Here is a 19,472-nt window from a genome sequence, read left to right as displayed (position 1 = left end):
AGGCATTCAGTCGATCACTTGCCAAGTCATCATGAGGACAATACCAACCCGCTGGGGTATTCAAACTTGATAGCTCCTTCTGTTGAAGAATGTAAACTAAACCAACCGTTCATCTACTAATAACACTCGAGGTCTTTGTGCAAAATTTCACACTATGTAAATGGTAAAGTTGAAATATTTATCGGTATTAGACCAATTAGTAGCGAGTTCACTGATCTGTTTCTCTAAATTCTTAACATAATATTAGAGCGCTCCAAATCCAAATAAACCCTAGATTAAAAACCGCAAGGGTGCACTTTCATAAAATTTCGATCCCAATTCCTCACCGTTGCTTTGCATATAAATTTTACTGTTATTTCTGGATAAGCCCTTCAGAGAAGATAATATAATACAGTGATTTCATGGACACCTAAAATTCTCTTTGACACCAAAACGATTTTGTAACAAAGTTCGACAAATAGAAAATCGTCCAAAGAATCACCCTTTTCTTTAATGAGCCCAAAACGTGAATATAGGGCTGGGTTTTTCCAAGGCAAGAGAGTCAACCAGCTTTGCCTATTCAGCCCATTTAAAGCCCATTCAAAAGAAAATAAATACCTAATTGCAGGCATACGCATGGCCATTGATCCTGCTATGCTATCACGAAAGCTAATTCGGTTAAAAGGAGCAAACATGATGCCCCCCAAGTACAGGGCATAATTTATCAATAACTAATAAACTGCATGATGGACAATAGAATTATGTGCATTATTAATTAGGACATGATATAGGGAACGAGAGGCAAGGCAATCAATCTAGACAGTAATCAATCACATTTGTACACCGTTTCTATTGATAGAACAAAAGCATAACTTTTAGGAAGAGTGCCAACAATCTAGACAAGCATATGGGACAACTGGACATAACATACGATCTACAGTTATGCTTATGGCCTTTCAAACTCAAAACGAGTCTTTGTAAGATCCCATCCCGAAATTTATTTTAATTTTCAAAATTTTAATATGAAATTACAATTTTATCCTTAGAATTTGGGGCGTGTTGGTCATTTTTTGTTCGAAAAGCATTTTTAGAATTCTCTTCACACCGTTATGTAGAGCTTGTTTTAACGAGTTCATAGACACATATTGGACTTAAATAATTACAGTCAACCAAAAGACAAATTTGGGACAAATGGGAAACATGCACATAAGAAGAGTGGTCAAAAAGTAACAATTTATATGAACTTATTAATTACATTGTAGACCCATTTCTATATAGATAACTCACTTGTGTGTTTAGACTCTGTTTTGTAGTTTTGGTAGATTATTCGTACTCACGAGAAAGAAGCTTGTTTTGAGGTAAATTGTTTCGTGAGAAAGAAAGAGAGAGAAATGTGTATAAAACATGAGAGATTTTTTTCTGGCTTAGAGAAGTCTAACATAGACTGGGTGATGATGTGATATGATAGCGCATACTTGTAGTAGGTCCTACAATTCTGACGATATCTCAGTTCTTTTTCTAGTTGGAACATTCTCGTTGGTTTGGACACCCACCACAGAAAATATACATCTCTGCCACTTAACAATCTAATTAGAAATTATCAACACTTGTGTCACAAAAGCACCATACATGATTTCTGAAACAAAAGACGACCATGGTGATGGTGGACATATACATCACAAAACTGTAAATGCTGGCAAAATCTTTTTCCAGGAGAAAGAAACAGAAAAGCTGTACAAGTACTAAAATCTATAGCAACAAGAATGAAGCAAAAGTAAGCTAAAGGAGCTTTGGATTTACCAGTTCCCACAGAATAACTCAGTGGACAAAAAGCTCACAAAACCAAATCAAGGCAGAGAATTAATAAGGAAAAAAAAACCATATTTTTCTTTTGACACAAAAAAAAAGAAAAAGAAAGAGATCATCTTCTTCTTCATCATCTCTTCCAACTTCGACTTCTGGAAATTGCATCTTTCATTCCACCAACAACCCATGTCTCCTTGGCAATATCAGAAGAAATCTTGTAGAAATCAGAATCACATGCCATCACCACCAAGCTCTCTGTCTTCTTTCTCTGTTTATCTTCCTCCATTAAGCTCTTCAAAGTAACTTTGGCCTTTTTCTCTTCTTTTTCCAATCCATTTTTCTTTTCTGCTTCTTTTTCTTCCTCTTCTTCATCCTCATCATCCTCTTCTTCTTCTTCTTTCTCTTCTAGCCAAGTCTTTGCAGGAGCAGACCTGCACCTCATTAGCAACAGAGCATTTGGTGGCGGAACAGAGGCTACTGGAACTTCAGAAGTTGATCCAACCTCATCATCCAAACTCTGCCTATCATTTCTCTCCTTTTTATCTTCTGTGCAAACCCCATTACTCTGATTTTCCTGTAAAACCATAAACCATTTTGAAAACATAGCCCTCGAGCTACTCTGATCACCACCGTCGCTAATTCCCTCACCACCCACATGGTTTTCTCGACAGTCCCTGTTTTCTTCCTCTTCTTCTTCTTCATCCTCGTCGCTAGAAATATCCGGTTGAGGAAAAGAACCAAAGCACCGAAAATCAAACCGAATGTTTCTCAAGCAAGTCAAGAATTGCATGACTTCTTTCTTGAACCCAAGAGCCTCTGCCCAACCGGGTCGTCTCTGTTTCCTCTGTTTCTTGTTGTTGTGAATTCTCTCAATCTCCTCCATCACTGACTGCCAGCTTTTGCACGAGCCGGACTTGTGCCTGACTTTGATCTGGCCAGCGCAGGTGACTTTTGGGGACGTGGGCTCGGAGATCTCAGAGCCCATGGGCTTGGTCTTGGCCCATAACAGAGGGCTTGCTTGGCCAAGACTGCTTTTGCCAATGCTTGATTTTTTGACGAGCTGCTGGTGGTGGTGAGGTTGGTGATGGTGGTTCTGGTTGTACTGGTGGCGCTTGTTAGGCTCTGAGGGCCTCGCTGGGCTGCAAATTGGCTTGGGCATCAGTTTTAGACTGGTTCTTGAAGGAAAACACACTAATAGATCTGCAGAAAGAGCTCCTTTGGCTTCCCTTGACTTCATGTTCTGCAGAAAGAATTTGTTGCTTCTTCAATTTTTTTTCTTCTCTGTTTTTGTGTTTCTTTTTCTTAGATCTTGTGCTTGCTTGCTTTCTTGCTGAAACTGTTTGGTTTTTTGGTTTTTGAGGTGTGGCTTTTAAAAGAAAGGAGGGAGGGTTTGACAGCTTTCCTTTGCTTTTGCCTTTATCTTATGTGTTTTTTCCCTTTAACATCTATTCCATCTCTGTGTCTCTCATTTTTCTCCTTCTACATTGGTTAACATATGTTTATCTTACATGCAACCGGGACATACTTCCTTTTCTGTCTGTCTCTTTCGTCATGTAATTTATCTCTCAATTTAGGTTATTGCACTATTTAGTTGTTTTTCTGACACTCCTAAGAGAGTGAGAGAAAAGTATATGCCTCATTAAAATAAAATCTTGCCCTAGTTGATAATTTTTCTGACATTTATTGTCATGTAAGACCAACGATAAGGGAAAAGAAGTATACACCTAATTACAATAAAATCTGGCCCTATTTGATCCTTTTTGTGACACTCCTTTTTGCAACCCTTTGAAATGGGGTCACAAGCTCACAGGATAGCCTTCTTTCTTAACCTTTACTTTTCTCTAATAGTTCCCATATATATTTTTTTTAATTGAAAAAAGGTGCATGAGAAAGTTAAAGCCCACGAGCCTTGTTTCATGATCCAATCATGCCACCAACTTGTGAGCCCATGACAGTTATGACTCATGACCCCTATGGCTAGTGCCCACACAAGCAAGTGAACAACTACCAAACCACTTCTCTTCAATGGAACCCACAAGAATTTGGGAGCTCTTCTTCTCAAGTCATTCTTGGTGATTTTCGACCCTTTCATTTTGATGGGATGTATAAATAATTGCTTAGTGATTGGTCTACCATATGCAAATCACTGGTTTACTTGAAAGAAAAGATTAACCCAAATTAAATTCCACTTCTAAAATAAGAAGGGAATTAAATCCTCTAGATAATTTGCTTCTTAAACTTCATTTTATTTTCTTTGTTTTCTATCAACTCTCTCTCTCTCTCTCTCTCTCTCTCTCTCTCTCTCTCTCCATAGCCAAACACAAAAAATTCTATATAGTAGTGGCGGCCGGTGAGCTGTAAGAATATAAGCAATAATACATTTTCTAACCCTAATTTTCTTAAACTAGAAAACCAAGAGGCTTATGGAAAGCAGACTGAAAGTGTTGAAAAGAAAGGATGGGATCCGCAGAATTCATCATAAAAAAAGAGGAAGAGAGATTAAGCAAAGTGAGGTTGTGATGATGAAGGGAGCAATGCACTTGAGAGCATGGAAAAAGATGATGGCCCCTTTAACCACTACTAGTTGCCTTAGGATCAGACTTTACTTTTATTTGGGACCTTCCATCCCATGCATGATGCCTGTCTAGCCCAAAAAAAGCCTCACACTCATCTCATATATTCTACTCTCTTCCCCCTTTTGATTCATATTTGAATGTGGTCATCATCTCTATTTGTGTTGGTAGTCTTTCTTTTTTTGTTTTAATTTACGGATAGGGAAATTCAAACTTGAGACTTCTAATACTTGTACATTGAGAGAGAGCTAATTGATTATTTACGTTGGTAGCTCGTTTCAAGAATATAAACATCGTGGCCCTCTATGTTCAATAGTAATTGATCTTGAATTGAATGCTCTAGTCTGAACATAGTATTTGGCTCAGCCGATCCCACATCACTTGTTCGTATTATATTCAGAGGAGCAAGGCAGGAGTACTAGGAAAAGCTTTAAAATAAGGATATAACACCACTTTCGTACAAGATTAAAGCCGAAATTCTCCAAGCGTGAAGCACCAGGAATAGATTTGCCTTAAATTAATCACCTTATGAGTTTGGCATAAGAGTAATTGGCAATTTCCTGTTCATTGATTCTTAAAATAAAAAAGTTGAGAAAGCATGCGGACCAAGCAAGGTAGCCAAGTCTAAAGTTGGAGAAAAATATTGGAGAAAGCAAAAAAAGCACACCACATCTATGTTGTTGACCTATTGTTTATCTTGTGCATCATTGAGACATGTAGGGTGAAGTGAACATGGATGTAGTAAGTTGAGTTTCAAATGGAAGTGTTTTTCAATTGTGGGAGGTGGGAGGTGATAGGCGGTTGATGTCACAAACTCATAAACATAAACAAAGATTCCTCCTATAATGAGTAGCATCAACCCTATGGGTAAAAAGTTTAACCAAATCCAAACAAAGAGAAGTGCAAAAGAGAAAATAATTAAGGTGGGAGAGCAAGAAGGTTAGCAATGAAGATGTGTTAGATAACTACCACACGTGAAGTTTAATTTACAACAAAACGTTTTAAAATAACTATGTTTTTGCTTTTGTTTTAAGTTATTTGAATAGTTTGAATTATTATGGAGGTCTATGACCCTAGAAAGAGGAAATTGACTTTGAAATACTAAGGGATGGATACTGTGGGCTAAATTGGTCAAAAGAAAACCAGTAGGAGCTAGTAGGTGTTTAGTCTAAATCTAGCTAAACGTTGAATTCCCATGCCCTTGTAAGTTGTAGGGCTTGTATTGGGATCTAAAAATTTGGGAAATGGGAACAAGAGAAGAATTTGCATTTCATTCAATCACTTTTCGCCATGGGAATAGTAAAATAGTGATATCCCGAGACATGCAAGTTTTTCTCCTCTTTTAGAAGAACAGCCTTTTTTAGTCAATAGGTATAGAAACCTAAAACAGTTTTAGATAGAAGACATACAGTTAAACCCAAATAATAGGTTTTCTATAATTCCATCAACTACCATAAGCTGTAGAGCAGATTAAAACAAACAAACAAACAAATGAACACAAGCATTATTTACCCTAACCACAATCCTCTAATCCTTTCCCTTGCTGTTGCCAGACCCATCTGGCCATTCATTGAGAATGAGAAATCTTCTCCAATCTTCCCATCCCCAATGCATTAACACGTATAATGAAGGCCTAGCTTTCAAAGCCTGCTGTCTACATTTAGTAGATATGACATATGATTTGGGAGAATTTGCTCTGTCAATATCACAGGTATTGTAAAAAGCAACTCTATAGTGAAATTTTCTGTTCACTTTCAGATAGATCAACTCGATGAAACTACCTGTATTCTGATTAGAGATCATAATGTCTAACAAAATTTGCAGACTCCGTTAAAAAAAAACAAAAAAATTTGCAGACTGCAATAAAAAAAGTTCAATCTCATCTCTGAAAAGCAAATTTACATAAGCCACAATTACAAAAATACAAGCCAAGGAAGAGCAATCAAAGTAAGAACAAATGTTTGTAAGAGTCGAACACACAGCAGTTACTAATACCCTCAGCTCAAGATATTGGTAACTTGAAACCTAAAAGACTACAAAGTATAACTTTGAGTAGCAAATAAGCTAACTATCACTCTTTTTTAAGGCATTCAAAGTTTAAAGAATTTAATAAATGGAGAAGGTATAACCAGATCCACAATAATAATAATCTGAGTGTTACAACTTTCAAAGACTATTAGAAGGAAACACAAGTGCTCAAAAGAACATACCTCAAAAACAATCATGACCTTTCTATTTCCTTTCCATGTTCTTCCCCCCGCAAAAAAAAAAAAAAAAAAAAAACTCTTCCTGCAGGTTACAAGCATCATCAAATGCCAGTGCCAGCTAAAAATATTCAAATCGCATTAGCATGGCTCTTCACTGGTCATGTTAGACCTCAAGTTCATTTGCATAAGGAATAACAAATCTTTCAGCAAACTTCTGATCAGTGTACCTGCAGATTGTGGTCAAACTAGGTATTTTCCTAAGTAGATTTTTCTTTTCTAGGTTCTCCATAACTTGTAGTCGTGGTTTCAGCCTGTGCTCAACGCTACAAATAAGCAACTCTGGGTGACTAACTATAAATGCGATATCAGCCTTGCCAGAGCTGAGCAGCATCTCTGTTGCCTCCTTAATCTTCTTCTCAGATATACAAAACACCTGGGGAGCCCTCCTAAACGCCACCAAGACACCCTTTTCTGAAAACCCCAAACTCTGGAAAAGCTTCACCTTCATTTCCCAGGTCTCCAAACTCATCGAACTAATGGTCCGAATTGCTGATAGGAACATCTTGGACTTCCTATCGAAACCCATTTCATCAACCCTTCTAACAAAATCCATAATGCTCTCCTGCGTATGCAGATAAAATCTGGGAAACTGACAAATGTATTTGACAATCTGCGACGAACTTATACCCAAACTCTTCAAAATCTCAATATTGGGAATCATTGTCTTCTCCAAGTCATATTTGAGATACCAACCACATAACTTTAAAACCTTAAGCACACCAGCATTGGAGCCCAGAATGTTCTTCAATGCTAAAATAGCAGGACCAAGCCGATTATCAGCACTATTCCATAAAATCCAGGGGTAAGAGGATATAACATCCGCAATGTCGGAGTCTGAAAAGCCAGAGTCTTGGAAAATCTTGATTTTGGGTTTGATGGTCGTGTCAAGATTGGCACGAAGGATCCTCGGGATCCTTTTAACCACTTCCTCTAGCTGGGTTTTGGAGAATCCGCGTTCTTTTAGGAATGAAAGCACCGAATCCGTCTCGGAGGTATTTTTAAGAAAAGCGATGGATGATGAGGCTTTCAAAGCAGTTTCTGGGGAAAACTGGTGCTGGTTGATTAAATATTCAGCTACTGCTACTTTGGGCGTTGATTTTGACCTTCCGTCTTTGGAGACAAAGTTAAACTTTGACCTTTTGGGTTTGGAGGAAGAGTAAAACAAGATAGAGATTGAGTGGTAGAGAGGAGGCCTGTGAAGCTGGACCGAGCTTCTCAGAGAGAATGAGAGTGAGATTAGCCTTTTGTTCATTTGGGTTATCAAATTTTTCAGGGTTTTGGTGAATTTTTTGCAGTGATTTCAACATCAAAATTGAAAACAGAGAAATTGGTTTTGAAATATGAACTTGCCTGGGATTATGAATTCTGGGGCTCAGAATGCAGAATTAACAAGTTCCGGGAAAGAACTGGTGATGCCAAGCACTATGCTCTGTAGCCCTCAGGCTCATTCTCCAGATTACGCACCATGCCAAGCACTATGCTCTGCTTGCTTTTGGATGTAACGTTTCAAAGTAAAGAAATTTGACGCCCAAATCCCGCTCGTTAGGGTTTTTCAACCCTGCTGCTTTTTTCTTCTTCCTTTTCTGATATTCTTTCTCTGTTTTTAAATTTTGTCTTATTACCAAAAAAAATTATTTTATCAAATAAGGGTGCTTGCTTCCCAGCATTTGTACGTATTCCCCATTTTACCCTCGAAAATTAAGTTGAAGATTTCATGGTTTGTGTTTTTTAAGTCAAGAAACAGACATTAACAAAGATTACAAAGAAGATCATTGAGGGATCTTAACACCATATAAATCACAATCTATGTAAAACATTCACTGAAAAATTTTCAAACCAAATACTCGTATCTGAAGAAGCATGTTCACGGTTAATCAATATATGTCATTTGATTTGATTCCCAATAAGCATGTTGTATCGAAATGTTATGGTTTGCTTTATTATTTTAATTTTGAGATTCATTTAACCGCAGTATATTAAGTTTCATGTGCAATATTATCGTTGTATAGTCTCGTTGATTTGTTATCGTTGAAATTTGAATTAGTTTGCATCAATTTAATTAGAGCCTCGACGGCAACACTTCTCTCCAATTGGCGTTCAAACTATAATTCATGTCTATTTTAGAAGTACTCTTAGCAGCATATTACAAAACACCACACATATAAAAATATGCGAAACAAGTTCTAAAAACTTAAAGCACTACAAAGGACCAAAGTAAATAAAATTAGATGACAATAAGAAAACAACAATTAGGACACTTAATTGTTTCAAAGCAGAAAGCTGGCAGTAGGAATTAACCACATCCTGATCAGGTAGTCAAAGGATTGAAAGCAAGCAATTCAGCGCATGTAATCATAGGTAATGGCTTTGGCAAATGCAGCCTCTGTGTCTGGGTTGATGAGAGGAGTTGAGAAACTTGCTTCATCGTTGGACGAGATTGTGGACTTGCATTCAAGCATGCAAATGCTATCTTCACAAGAGCGACCGCTTCCCCTGCCATTTGATGTGTCGGCGGCGAAATGCGTTGGTCCAAAACATCCACAACCAGCATTTGATTGGCTAGTAATGCAGATGATGATGACGACAACGAGGAGGATGAGGAGGAGGAGCCCGTTGATAGAGATGAAATAAGATCTCCTGGATGCCTTCCCACAACTATTTCCAATGTGACCACCCCAAAGCTATAAACATCGCATTTTTCATTCACTTCCATTGTATACGCCAGCTCTGCTCAGAAAACATTCACAAAAATTGCGGTGTTCAAACTAATTTGTCTTTGGAACAAAAAATGAATGATAAATATTTTTATTAATACCATTTTTTTTTAAAAAGAAAAAGAAAAAAGAGAGACCATCAATATTACCTGTGCCACATATCCATATGTGCCTGCAAGGGAAGTCCAATTAGTTGAGTTTGTGCTCAAAAACTTGGCAGCGCCGAAATCTGCAACAGAGGCCTCAAATTCAGAATCCAGCAAAATGTTGTTGCTTGTTATGTCCCTATGTACAATTGGAGGCAAGCAATCGTGGTGCATGTAAGACAAGGCATGAGCTACACCTTTAACAATATTCACTCTTTTACTCCATCCCAACTCTTTAGCTTCTTCATTTTTGCTCAACATTGCAGCCAAGCTACCTCTTTCAAGATACTCATACACCAACAACGAATGTCGTTTATGTGCGCAGTAACCATAGAGCTTGACAATATTTCGGTGTCGTATCTCAGTCATTGTTCTTACTTCATTTAGGAATTCCTTCTCAACATTCTTCTCACTGTCCTGCTGCAGATGGAGTTTCTTCACGGCCACTACTATGTTGGCAAATGACAAATTCGCTCTGTAGACGCTTCCATGTCCTCCCTTTCCAATGCAATACATTGAATCGAAATCTTGTGTTGCCTTTTTGATTTCCTCATACATCGCTCTTCCGTCAAAGTTTAATATCGAAAAGGAAATTGCTTCATGCATGTTATTTCGTTCTGGATCTGAATGCTGAAGCTTCTTTCTTTTATCTAATACAAAGACAACTGTAAAGAAAGAAGACAGAAGTAAAAGCGCAGCTAGAAGAGAGAATGTGATTACCAATATCCTTTTCTGGTCCTTTTTTGAGCTACGTTCATTGCAGGGCTGCAAAACTCCATTATTGCCACACAATCCTTTGTTCCCTTGTATTCCTTCCGGTGCAGCATCTCGAAATGCGGTGTTGTTGGGAAGGGGTGTGAAATTAGAGATTTTGTTAAGAAGAATAATTCTCAATTGTTATTGATAGAGCCAAAAGGCTAAGTATTTATAGAGATATTACAAGCTTAACTAGGAAAACTAGGTTACTTGGAGACTACTCCAAATCAATTACAATCAACTAATAAAAGGAAACTAAATAACAATTTAATAACATTCCTAATTTCCAACACTCCCCCTCAAGTTGGAGAGTGGATAGCAAGAACGTCCAACTTGCACAAGAGATTGTGAAAGGTGTTACTCCCAAAGGTTGCTGATAAAGAGGCAGTGGTGTCACTGCTGTAGAGGGGGCAGCTGTGTCTCAGCTGTGTCACTGTTGTAATGAAGGCAAATTTGGAGGCAAATGGAGCAGCGGTGTGCTGCTGTAAAGGGGGTTGTTGCTCCTCTCAAATCCGACGATGTATGAGAGTCGTGAGTTGAAGGAAGCAGCACCCAAATAAAGTTGCATCTATCTCCCCATCAAATTTGACACTGATAAATGGTCAAGATTTGAAAGAAGAGAAATTGAAATAATAGTAAAGAGACTCAAACATGCCAGTCTCATGGCAGAAACAAATGCAAGAGGGGAATGTGGTAGCATACGGCTGTCTCATGAAGAAAAAACTTCAAAAAAGAAAAATAGTAAGGGAGGAAACCCGGCAAATCATGAACAGAGACAAAGACAAAGATAAGGTGCTCAAACTGAGAAGCGAAAAGGCAACTCAAGAGAGTAGCTGAAGAAGACAGAGACCGGCAGAACAGTCAAATGAAAGGCTCGACGAGCGTTGACGAGGCTCGTGGAGGAAAATAACGGCTCGGTGAGCGGTGACAAGGCTCACGGAGGAAAATAACCAAAGACCGGCAGAACAGTCAAATAAAAGGCTCGACGAGCGTTGACGAGGCTCGTGGAGGAAAATAACGGCTCGGTGAGCGGTGACAAGGCTCACGGAGGAAATAAACGGCTTAGTGAGCAGTGACGAGGCTCACGAAGGAATCGCAATGAAGACGGCGTGCCTACCGCAAGTGTAGACGACTTAAAAAAATGATGGGTAGGCTCGATGAAGGCCGAAGATGCCGTGGTGGTGGCAAGCGTAGTAGACATCAAAATATGGGCTCAATATCTGATTGCAACAGAGAGCATGACTAGAGATGGCTCAATATGATTTGTATAGAGAGCAATACTTGTATGAAAAACATAAGGAAATTGCAGCGCCAAAGAAGGGTGCGACTGTTGGTTTAGTTAGATGTAGAAACTGTGGGATGGTATGGCTTTGGTAGCGGGAATAAAATATTGATCATTGAGGAGAGGGTGAATAAGACGACTATACAAGATGAATACCCATCATGGGTGAGGGATGAAAAGCGCCAACGACTCTCAATTTGGCAAAAGATTTCAAAGATTAGCAACTAGGGTTGTGAAACATCGGATTGTGAAGAAAATAAGGATTGTAAAAAAGTTTCAAGAGACGCCCTAGAATCAGTGCTCTGATACCATGTGAAATTAGAGATTTTGTTAAGAAGAATAATTCTCAGTTGTTATTGATAGAGCCAAAAGGCTAAGTATTTATAGAGATATTACAAGCTTAACTAGGAAAACTAGGTTACTTGGAGACTACTCCAAATCAATTACAATCAACTAATAAAAGGAAACTAAATAACAATTTAATAACATTCCTAATTTCCAACAAGGGGGCCTTCTAAGTCATTGTAGGAGATGTCCACAAAGGACAAGCCATGCATGCCTTCAAAACTTGTTGGAATGAAACCAGAAAGATTGTTGTGGGAAAGATTAAGCGTCTCCAAACTCCCCATATTGCTAATTTTTGATGGCATCTGTCCTTCAAGAGAGTTATGACTTATATCTAGTTGGGACAGTTGAACTAACTTCCCTAACTGAAATGGAATAGCTTGACTGAACTTGTTGTTGCTCAAATTCAAGTAGTTTAATTCAACCAAACCACCTAGAACGCTCGGAATAGACTCATTGAAACTGTTTCTTGACATGTCAAGATATTCAAGATCAGTCAATGATCCAAATTCGGAAGGTATACGACCCGAAAGTTGATTTCCATTCAACATCAGCTTCACCAAAGAAGTCAGTCTCCCGAATTCCTTCGGAACCACCCCAACTAAATGATTTGAAGAAAGGTCGAGCACATGAATTTTGTTTGCATTGCCTATCTCAGGTGGTATGTTACCGGTAAGCTTGTTTCCTGCCATTAGTAGGGTTTTTAACTGTGGGCATTGTCCCCAGTTGAGTGAGATTTCACCATACAAGTTATTGTGGCTTACATCTATAAAATCAAGATTCGGATAAACGCCGAAGACTTCAGATACATTGCCTGTCAATTGGTTCCCTTCAAGATGGATTCTGAATAAGCTTGTGCAGGTTTTCAAGCTTCTGGGGATTGGACCAGTCAAATTGTTGTTGTGTACTGAAAAGTTTGTGAGTTGTCCACCTTGGCAAATATGTTGGGGCAAATGACCAGAAAATTGGTTAGTATCCAAGTGCAGTTTAGTCAACTTCTTAAGATTCTCTATCTCTTTGGGGATAGGGCCGGAAAGTTTGTTATCCCGTAGATGTAAGATTTCCAAATTGGTCAGGGTACCAAATGAAGCAGGAATTGAACCATTGAGTTGATTCTCGCTCAACCCTAAATCCACAATAGATTTTAAGTTACCTATCTCTTTTGGAATCGAACCAGAGAGTTGATTGTCATGCAAGTACAACAACTGTAACTTTTTTAAGTTTCCAAATTTTGGAGGGATGCCACCTGTTAAATTGTTGTAAGACAAATCTAAACCTACAAGAGATTTCAGATTCCCTAATTCTTCTGGAATTGAACTGGAGAGTTGATTTTTGTACAAGTACAACGTTTGTAGCTTTTCTAAGTTTCCAAAGTTTTTAGGGATACAACCAGTGAAGTTGTTGTTGGATAAGAAGAGATGCACAAGAAATTCCATTTTCCCTATATCATCAGGAATAGTGCCAGAAAATTTATTTGTGTAAAGCCATAGATGGGTAAGGGTTGTCAAGTTACCTAGTGATGTCGGGATCGAACCATTGAGCCGATTCTCGTACAAATAAAGCTCCACGAGAGATTTCAGGTTCCCCATCTCTTGAGGAATAGAACCACAGAAAGTTTATTTTTGGACAAGCACAAGGTTGTTAGCTTTTTTAAGCTTCCAAAACTTGGAGGGATGGAACCTGTTAAACTATTGACGGACAACTTTAGATCTACAAGAGATTTTAAGTTCCCTATCTCTTTAGGAATTTCGCCAGAAAGTTTATTTGCAAAGAGATAGAGGATGGTAAGATTTCTTAGGCCACCGATTTCTGGCGGAATTCTCCCAAACAACTCATTACAAGCTAGATCAAGATAAACGAGTTTAGAGAGGTAACTGATTTGAGGCGGGATGACATCAAAGAGTTTATTCATGCTGAGGTCGAGATATTCGAGATTCGGGAAGGACAAGAACGAGAATTCATGCAACGTACCTTGTATACCGGATGTGGTAAGGTTTATGTTGATGATGCTGCCTGCAGCGTTGCATGAAATACCAGTCCACGTCTTGCATGGGCTTGCATTGGCTTTTGGCTTGCGGAGAAAATTTGTGGCATTTTTTCTGGGAAAGTAAGTCCATGTGGATAGATTATCAAGTGTTTGATTTTGAATGCTAGCTTTCCATTTAAGCAGAGCCTCTGCTTCAGTGGAGCTAGCAAAGCATGGTGTTGTTGAAACCAACTGAACATAAAAGATAAGGCAAGCCAGAGAGGCTAACTTCTCATAAAAAGTTGAAGAGCTCATCTTCTTTTCTTTCGGGCGAAATGTACAATGTAGTGGTTGTGCTTCTGAGATGTATATTTATAATGTTCTTGGCTATGACTTTGTCTTCCACTCAGCCATTGGAGTTTCCTTTCATAGGCTTCTGAATTTAGAGGTGTGCAGAAGAATAATGGGGGGCTGTTTTTATATTTTAATTACTTCACTTTGAAAGTGAAGATAATTTGGTGAAGACTTTGGATTAATTCATACACTAGCGTCAAAATTAGGGTGCTGGAAAATATTTTCAAAATGTTACAGGATAAATCGTCCTAAATGGATTACAATTAGGCAAGATCTATGAAAAATTTGTCGGGATCAAGTAGATAGTGGATAACATATGGGAAGGCGCCATTTGAGTTTCTCATGAGCCATGGAAGCAAATCACTTGCTATTTCTAACTAAAGCAGGTGAATCCATTGTTATATAAAATTGATCGGATAAGGAGATTTTAGTTCAAGTGATTAAGAGCAGTTATATACCCGATGTCGTGTGTTCCAATTCCTATTTAAAAGATATAAAATAATCATGAGTTAACCATGCCACATTGAGTTGGGCCTTAAGAATTAGACTGACCCTGACTCGAGTAGGTCCAAATGAATTGGGCCATTATCCCACATGAATAAAATGAGCAGACATGCGTTCACCATTTTGAGCTCAATTTCAAAGTTTTAATAAATTAGAAATAAATGCTATTGAATTTGGAAACAAATGAATTAAATTTCGTAAATTATATGTACATAAGAAAAATAAATAAATTAAAGAGCAAAATCTTAGGGCCAGTTTGGCATTGCTGTGCTGTAAAAATAATCGCTGTCAGATTTGTTGTGAGAGAAAGCAGTTTGGCGTTTGGTTGTTAAAAGTGTTATTGATACTGATTCCCGCATAATCAGAAAATGATTGCAGCATAATCATTAAACTCAGTGCCTCTTCGAAACTGATTCCTGCGTAATCAGAAAATGAAAGCACCTCATTAGCTGCTTTTCTTTATAACTTTCTCTCACAGTAATTTTTAAAAATAAGTGATTTTCTCATAGTTTAACAAATGGGCCGGGCTTCCCAAAATTTTTAAAAAAATCACTTATCACCTCAAATAAACAATGACAAACTGGCACTTAATAGTTGAAAGGGCTCCTGGTTGGACCTCAATCCAGGCAAGTGAAGGTGGTCATTGTAATTTGATACATTGCTAAGGTGACAAATGGGGACCAAATTAACATCAAAATATGTATGAAGACATAAATTAGACTAATTAGCTAAGGCAGTGTTGCCGTTGCCGTTGATTGAAGACGTAAATCAGACCAATTAGCCAAGGCGGTGTTGCCGTTGCTTGTACCCAAATTCAATTCCTTCTTCTCCCACATGATGACCTTCTAAACTTGTACGAATTTGTTTATTTTTCTTTTCAAAAGAGGACATGATTTTGTTCCCCCAAATATTAGCAACGGACAAAAGCTTTATTCGATTGTTCATACAATTGCTCAGTAGCAGCACCACAGTACCAACTGGTAGTAGTACACTACTTCTACAAATATTTGGGGCCAAAAAAAAAAAGATCAGGATGAATGTACAGAACATCGAAAACAAAACCAGAAAAAAAAAAAAAACATTTCACCATTTGCCATGAATAATTAGAATGAGTTCATTTCCAGTAAATAACTCTTGGCCTTGAGCAAAGCCTCTACAACTTCCCCGTAAAGCACATCCCCGCCAAATGCCCCCATCGCCAAATCACCGTCCTCCACGTCACCGCTCAAACTCGGCCTCACCACAACAAGTGTCGCGCCCTCCACCCAAACCCCACCCTTCAGTTCCATTCTCGGCACGTGCCTCATCCGCATCCTCACGCTAGGCACCCTGCTCCTTCCCCTATCCCATCCCTCCTCCTCCACCTCCTCCTCCTCCTCCTCCGCATCACACGTGTCCTCCCTCCCGCACTCTCTCAACCCTTCCTTCTCCATCACCACCACGCCTTCTCCTTCTCTGTCTCTCAGAACCAGCGTTTCCAGCCCTCTCTGCTCCCTCACCACCTCCTTCAGCAAGTAGTGCCTCGCCGATGCCGCGATCAGCGCGCTGATCGTCCACACCACCCGCACCTTCAGCCCTCCGGCGAAGTCCGCGTCATCTCCGGGCACCGGCGTTTCCCCGCCGGCGACGACCGATCGGAACCCGAGGATCACACAGCTCCTCAAGGTCTTCCCGAAATCCGCTCGCCATTTCAGCACCGTGCCCTTCTCGAGCCTGAGATCCCCGGAGGGCAGCTCGATCGAGAGGTTTCGGACGTTGTGGAAGGACCGGAGGATCTGGGCGGGCGAGTTCTGGGAGCGGGCCCGGGTCGGGTCGGGCCTCGCCGAGACGAGGTCGTGGATCGATTTCAGAATGGACTTCAGGAAGGTAACCAGGAGGTGCGAAACGTCGTCGTTCGCCGAATCCGAGTCCGAATCGGATGAGATGACTCGGTCGACGGTTAAAAGGAGCGAGTCGGTTTGGGGAACGAGCGAGTTGAACCGCTTCGACACGGCGCGGCAGCGGATGAGCGTCTTGACGTCGGAGACCAAGTCGAAGATCTGGAGGATCAGTGAGTCCGGGAGTCGATCGAAGCCGTCCATTTGAGGGAGTAATCTCGGAGACTTGCAGACAGAGTGTGCAGTGCTCTCTCTTTGCTTGTTTTAGGTGAAAATGAGGATAGACGAGAGAGAAGAACAGAAAGGCAGTGCCTTTTTAGAAGAATCGGGCAGGGGTGGGCCCCATATTTGACCGTCTAGGTGGTGTAGGGAGGGCCCCTGTGGTTAACGCCGGCTCCGGTTTTCGATTTGTTTTTAGATTTCATTTATCAGAGAGAGATATTTTGTTTTGAATCTTTCTGTTTTGAAATGCGTGGCTGACGCGGCCAGTTATGAGCCGTTGATCATAAATGATAATCTCAACGTAAGATATAACGGTCAATAAGTTACAGACTTACGGTCGTTTACGCGTAGATCGACGACTTTGCTCTTACGGGTAGAAACGACATGGTGTGCGGAAGCGTTGAAACAAAACGACGACGGCCCGCAGCTTGAAGAATTGTGAATAGTCAATGTTGAAGGGAAGAGAGGCTGGGTCCAAATAAGGTTACAAATTTTGTGTTGGAGCACATATTTATTTGCTAACCTAAAGCCCACTGATTTATTTATTTTTCTATAATTCGTTAATGTGTTAGGTCCCAACTAAAGTATTTGTTAAATCCATCTGAGTCAGATAACACGGTCCATTATGATCTTTTGCCTAAAATTGGAAAATTGTTTGTGGGTCAATGTGGTTTTATTTTCACTCATTATTGTAAGATCCTACATCAACTAACGGAGAGGGGGTGATGTGCCTTATATGTGCACACCCGCATCCATTTAGCACGAGGCCTTTTGGGAGCTCACTGGCTTCGGAGTCGTAGGAACTCTGAAGTTAAGCGAGTTGAGGGCCAGAGCAATCCCAGGATGGATGACTCACTGGGAAGTTGGTCGTGAGCTCCTAAAAATAAAACCGTGAGGGCTAGAGAGGGGGGCCCAAAGCGGACAATATCGTGCTACGGCGGAATCGATCCCGGGATGTGACAATTTAGTATCAGAGCCACTCTGCCGTGTGGTACGAGTGTGCCGACGAGGACGTCGGGCCCTTAAGGAGATGGATTGTAAGATCCCACATCAACCAACGGAGAGGGGGTAATGTGTCTTATATGTGCACACCCGCATCCATCTAGCACGAGGCCTTTTGGGAGCTCACTGGCTTCGGAGTCATAGGAACTCTGAAGTTAAGCGAGTCGAGGGCCAGAGCAATCCCAAGATGGGTGACCCACTGGGAAGTTGGTCGTGAGCTCCCAAAAATAAAACCGTGATGGCCAGAGAGGGGGGGCCCAAAGCGGACAATATCGTGCTACGGCCGAGTCGATCCCGGGATGTGACAATTAACCACACAATCAAAGACAAAGATTGCCATTTTTTGTCATTGGTTTTAACTCAATGAAATAGGGCTTCGATTTGTAAATTAGTGGTCTTATGTTCAAATTCCAATGATACTTTGGTAGTTATAAAAAACCCCCTCCTCCAATATCACTTTGGTAGTTGTAAAAACACCCCTCCCCTAATATCGCTTGTATTTTTAAATATAAAAAAAACATTGCAATTTTTTTAATAAGAATTTGGAAAATTAAACCTAAAGGAGAGAGAATAAAATATTGATTAAAAATATAAAATAAAAGGCAAGTTCCTCCAACAACGCAATCCTGGTAAGTGATCACCTAACCTTCTAGGCCACTCTTCATCTAACTATGTACAAAGTTGGGCGTGGAGTAATCCACACACAAGATTCAAGGTTCTTTTTTATGGGATGTTTCCTTATTTGGAATATGAGACTCATGAATTCGGCAAGTTAGAAGTTGGGAAAGGGTAAAAGAATTGATTAGTAAATATTTTTGCTCATCATTTTAACTCAAGGTGTATTTTTAATATTATTCTCAACACTTGATACGTGTTTATGGGTCTAACCATAGTTAATTTTTTACTTTGTATTTATAAAATCATAGTTATACTTATGGACATGTGTTGAGAAGGGTAGTGGTGATCAGTGACGAACGGATTAAGGGACAAGAGGGGTCACACGACCCCATTAAAAATAGCCAGAAATATGGTTGTGGATAGCATGTGGAGGTCTAAGTATACCCCATGACTAGTTGCAAGATGACCTTGAGATGCACGCAAGGTGCTCGACGAAATGCCAACCTGATGCGTTTGAATTGAGCGCTAAAAAGTCAGATAATTGATCTTTGCTTGAGAAGATATAGAGAAATTAGTGCAAGATGTGTGTGAGATATATTGAAATAGACATTGCTACACCTGAGATCTTCAAAAACCCTTCTTCTTCTGGGTATTAGACAGAGGATTTCTAGGGTAGGTTGGGGTTAATGGTAGAGTATTAGTGTGTGTGTGTTTTATTTATTTATTTATTTATAATTTAATTTATTTTTTTTTATTATTTAAATAATTAGATAGGAAATGACTCATTTGTCCTAAAAAAATGCCTCAATAGTTTAGCCTAAAAAAATTTCGACACTTTTACATTGTGACCCTATGACCTGAGAATCCCGGATCCGCTACTAGTGATGATACACCATGGGTTAAAGTGGTGAGCAAAAATGCTCTCAATGGATTATTCCCCCCAATCAATCTAAACTAGTTCAAATTATGAATTTCATTGCGAAACAATTACATACAAAGCAAGTCAATTCTCTTTTTGATTCCTTTTATGTCACTTAATGCATGAGAATTTTAAAACGAGT

At 39.6% G+C, this 19,472-nt stretch overlaps 4 protein-coding genes across 4 annotated transcripts; all 4 read right to left on the bottom strand.

The window, feature by feature from the left end:
• On the bottom strand, positions 1,590 to 3,397 carry LOC18794000. The gene has a single exon (XM_007226806.2). It carries the CDS (start codon positions 3,020 to 3,022, stop codon positions 1,916 to 1,918), a length of 1,107 nt encoding a protein of 368 aa, XP_007226868.1. The 5' UTR covers positions 3,023 to 3,397; the 3' UTR covers positions 1,590 to 1,915.
• LOC18793389 lies at positions 6,464 to 8,219 on the bottom strand. The gene has a single exon (XM_007227608.2). It carries the CDS (start codon positions 7,875 to 7,877, stop codon positions 6,729 to 6,731), a length of 1,149 nt encoding a protein of 382 aa, XP_007227670.2. The 5' UTR covers positions 7,878 to 8,219; the 3' UTR covers positions 6,464 to 6,728.
• Positions 8,934 to 14,149, bottom strand: LOC18794046 (MDIS1-interacting receptor like kinase 2). Its single transcript, XM_020558118.1, has 4 exons — positions 13,635 to 14,149; positions 12,034 to 13,416; positions 9,491 to 10,341; positions 8,934 to 9,355 (listed from the first exon to the last, which is right to left on the bottom strand). The coding sequence occupies exons 1-4, from the start codon at positions 14,147 to 14,149 to the stop codon at positions 8,934 to 8,936; spliced, it is 3,171 nt and encodes a 1,056-aa protein (XP_020413707.1).
• LOC18792479 (F-box protein At1g22220) lies at positions 15,534 to 17,153 on the bottom strand. Its single transcript, XM_020557058.1, has one exon. The coding sequence runs from the start codon at positions 16,771 to 16,773 to the stop codon at positions 15,796 to 15,798; it is 978 nt and encodes a 325-aa protein (XP_020412647.1). The 5' UTR covers positions 16,774 to 17,153; the 3' UTR covers positions 15,534 to 15,795.

This window comes from Prunus persica, chromosome G1 (assembly GCF_000346465.2).
Source record: "Prunus persica cultivar Lovell chromosome G1, Prunus_persica_NCBIv2, whole genome shotgun sequence".
In the NCBI taxonomy this organism is placed as follows: domain Eukaryota; kingdom Viridiplantae; phylum Streptophyta; class Magnoliopsida; order Rosales; family Rosaceae; genus Prunus; species Prunus persica.
The sequence above is the reverse complement of the archived record's forward strand: the minus strand, read 5'-3'. Positions and strand labels throughout refer to the sequence as shown.

Coding starts and splice junctions, on each gene's coding strand:
- LOC18794046 (XM_020558118.1), bottom strand. CDS start 14,149: ATGAGCTCTTCAACTTTTTATGAGAAGTTAGCCTCTCTGGCTTGCCTT. Junction 13,417..13,634: donor ACCATCCTCTATCTCTTTGC/AAATAAACTTTC, acceptor TTATTTGTACGA/GAATCGGCTCAATGGTTCGA. Junction 10,342..12,033: donor TCCTACAATGACTTAGAAGG/CCCCCTTGTTGG, acceptor CTCTAATTTCAC/ACCCCTTCCCAACAACACCG.
- LOC18794000 (XM_007226806.2), bottom strand. CDS start 3,022: ATGAAGTCAAGGGAAGCCAAAGGAGCTCTTTCTGCAGATCTATTAGTG.
- LOC18793389 (XM_007227608.2), bottom strand. CDS start 7,877: ATGAACAAAAGGCTAATCTCACTCTCATTCTCTCTGAGAAGCTCGGTC.
- LOC18792479 (XM_020557058.1), bottom strand. CDS start 16,773: ATGGACGGCTTCGATCGACTCCCGGACTCACTGATCCTCCAGATCTTC.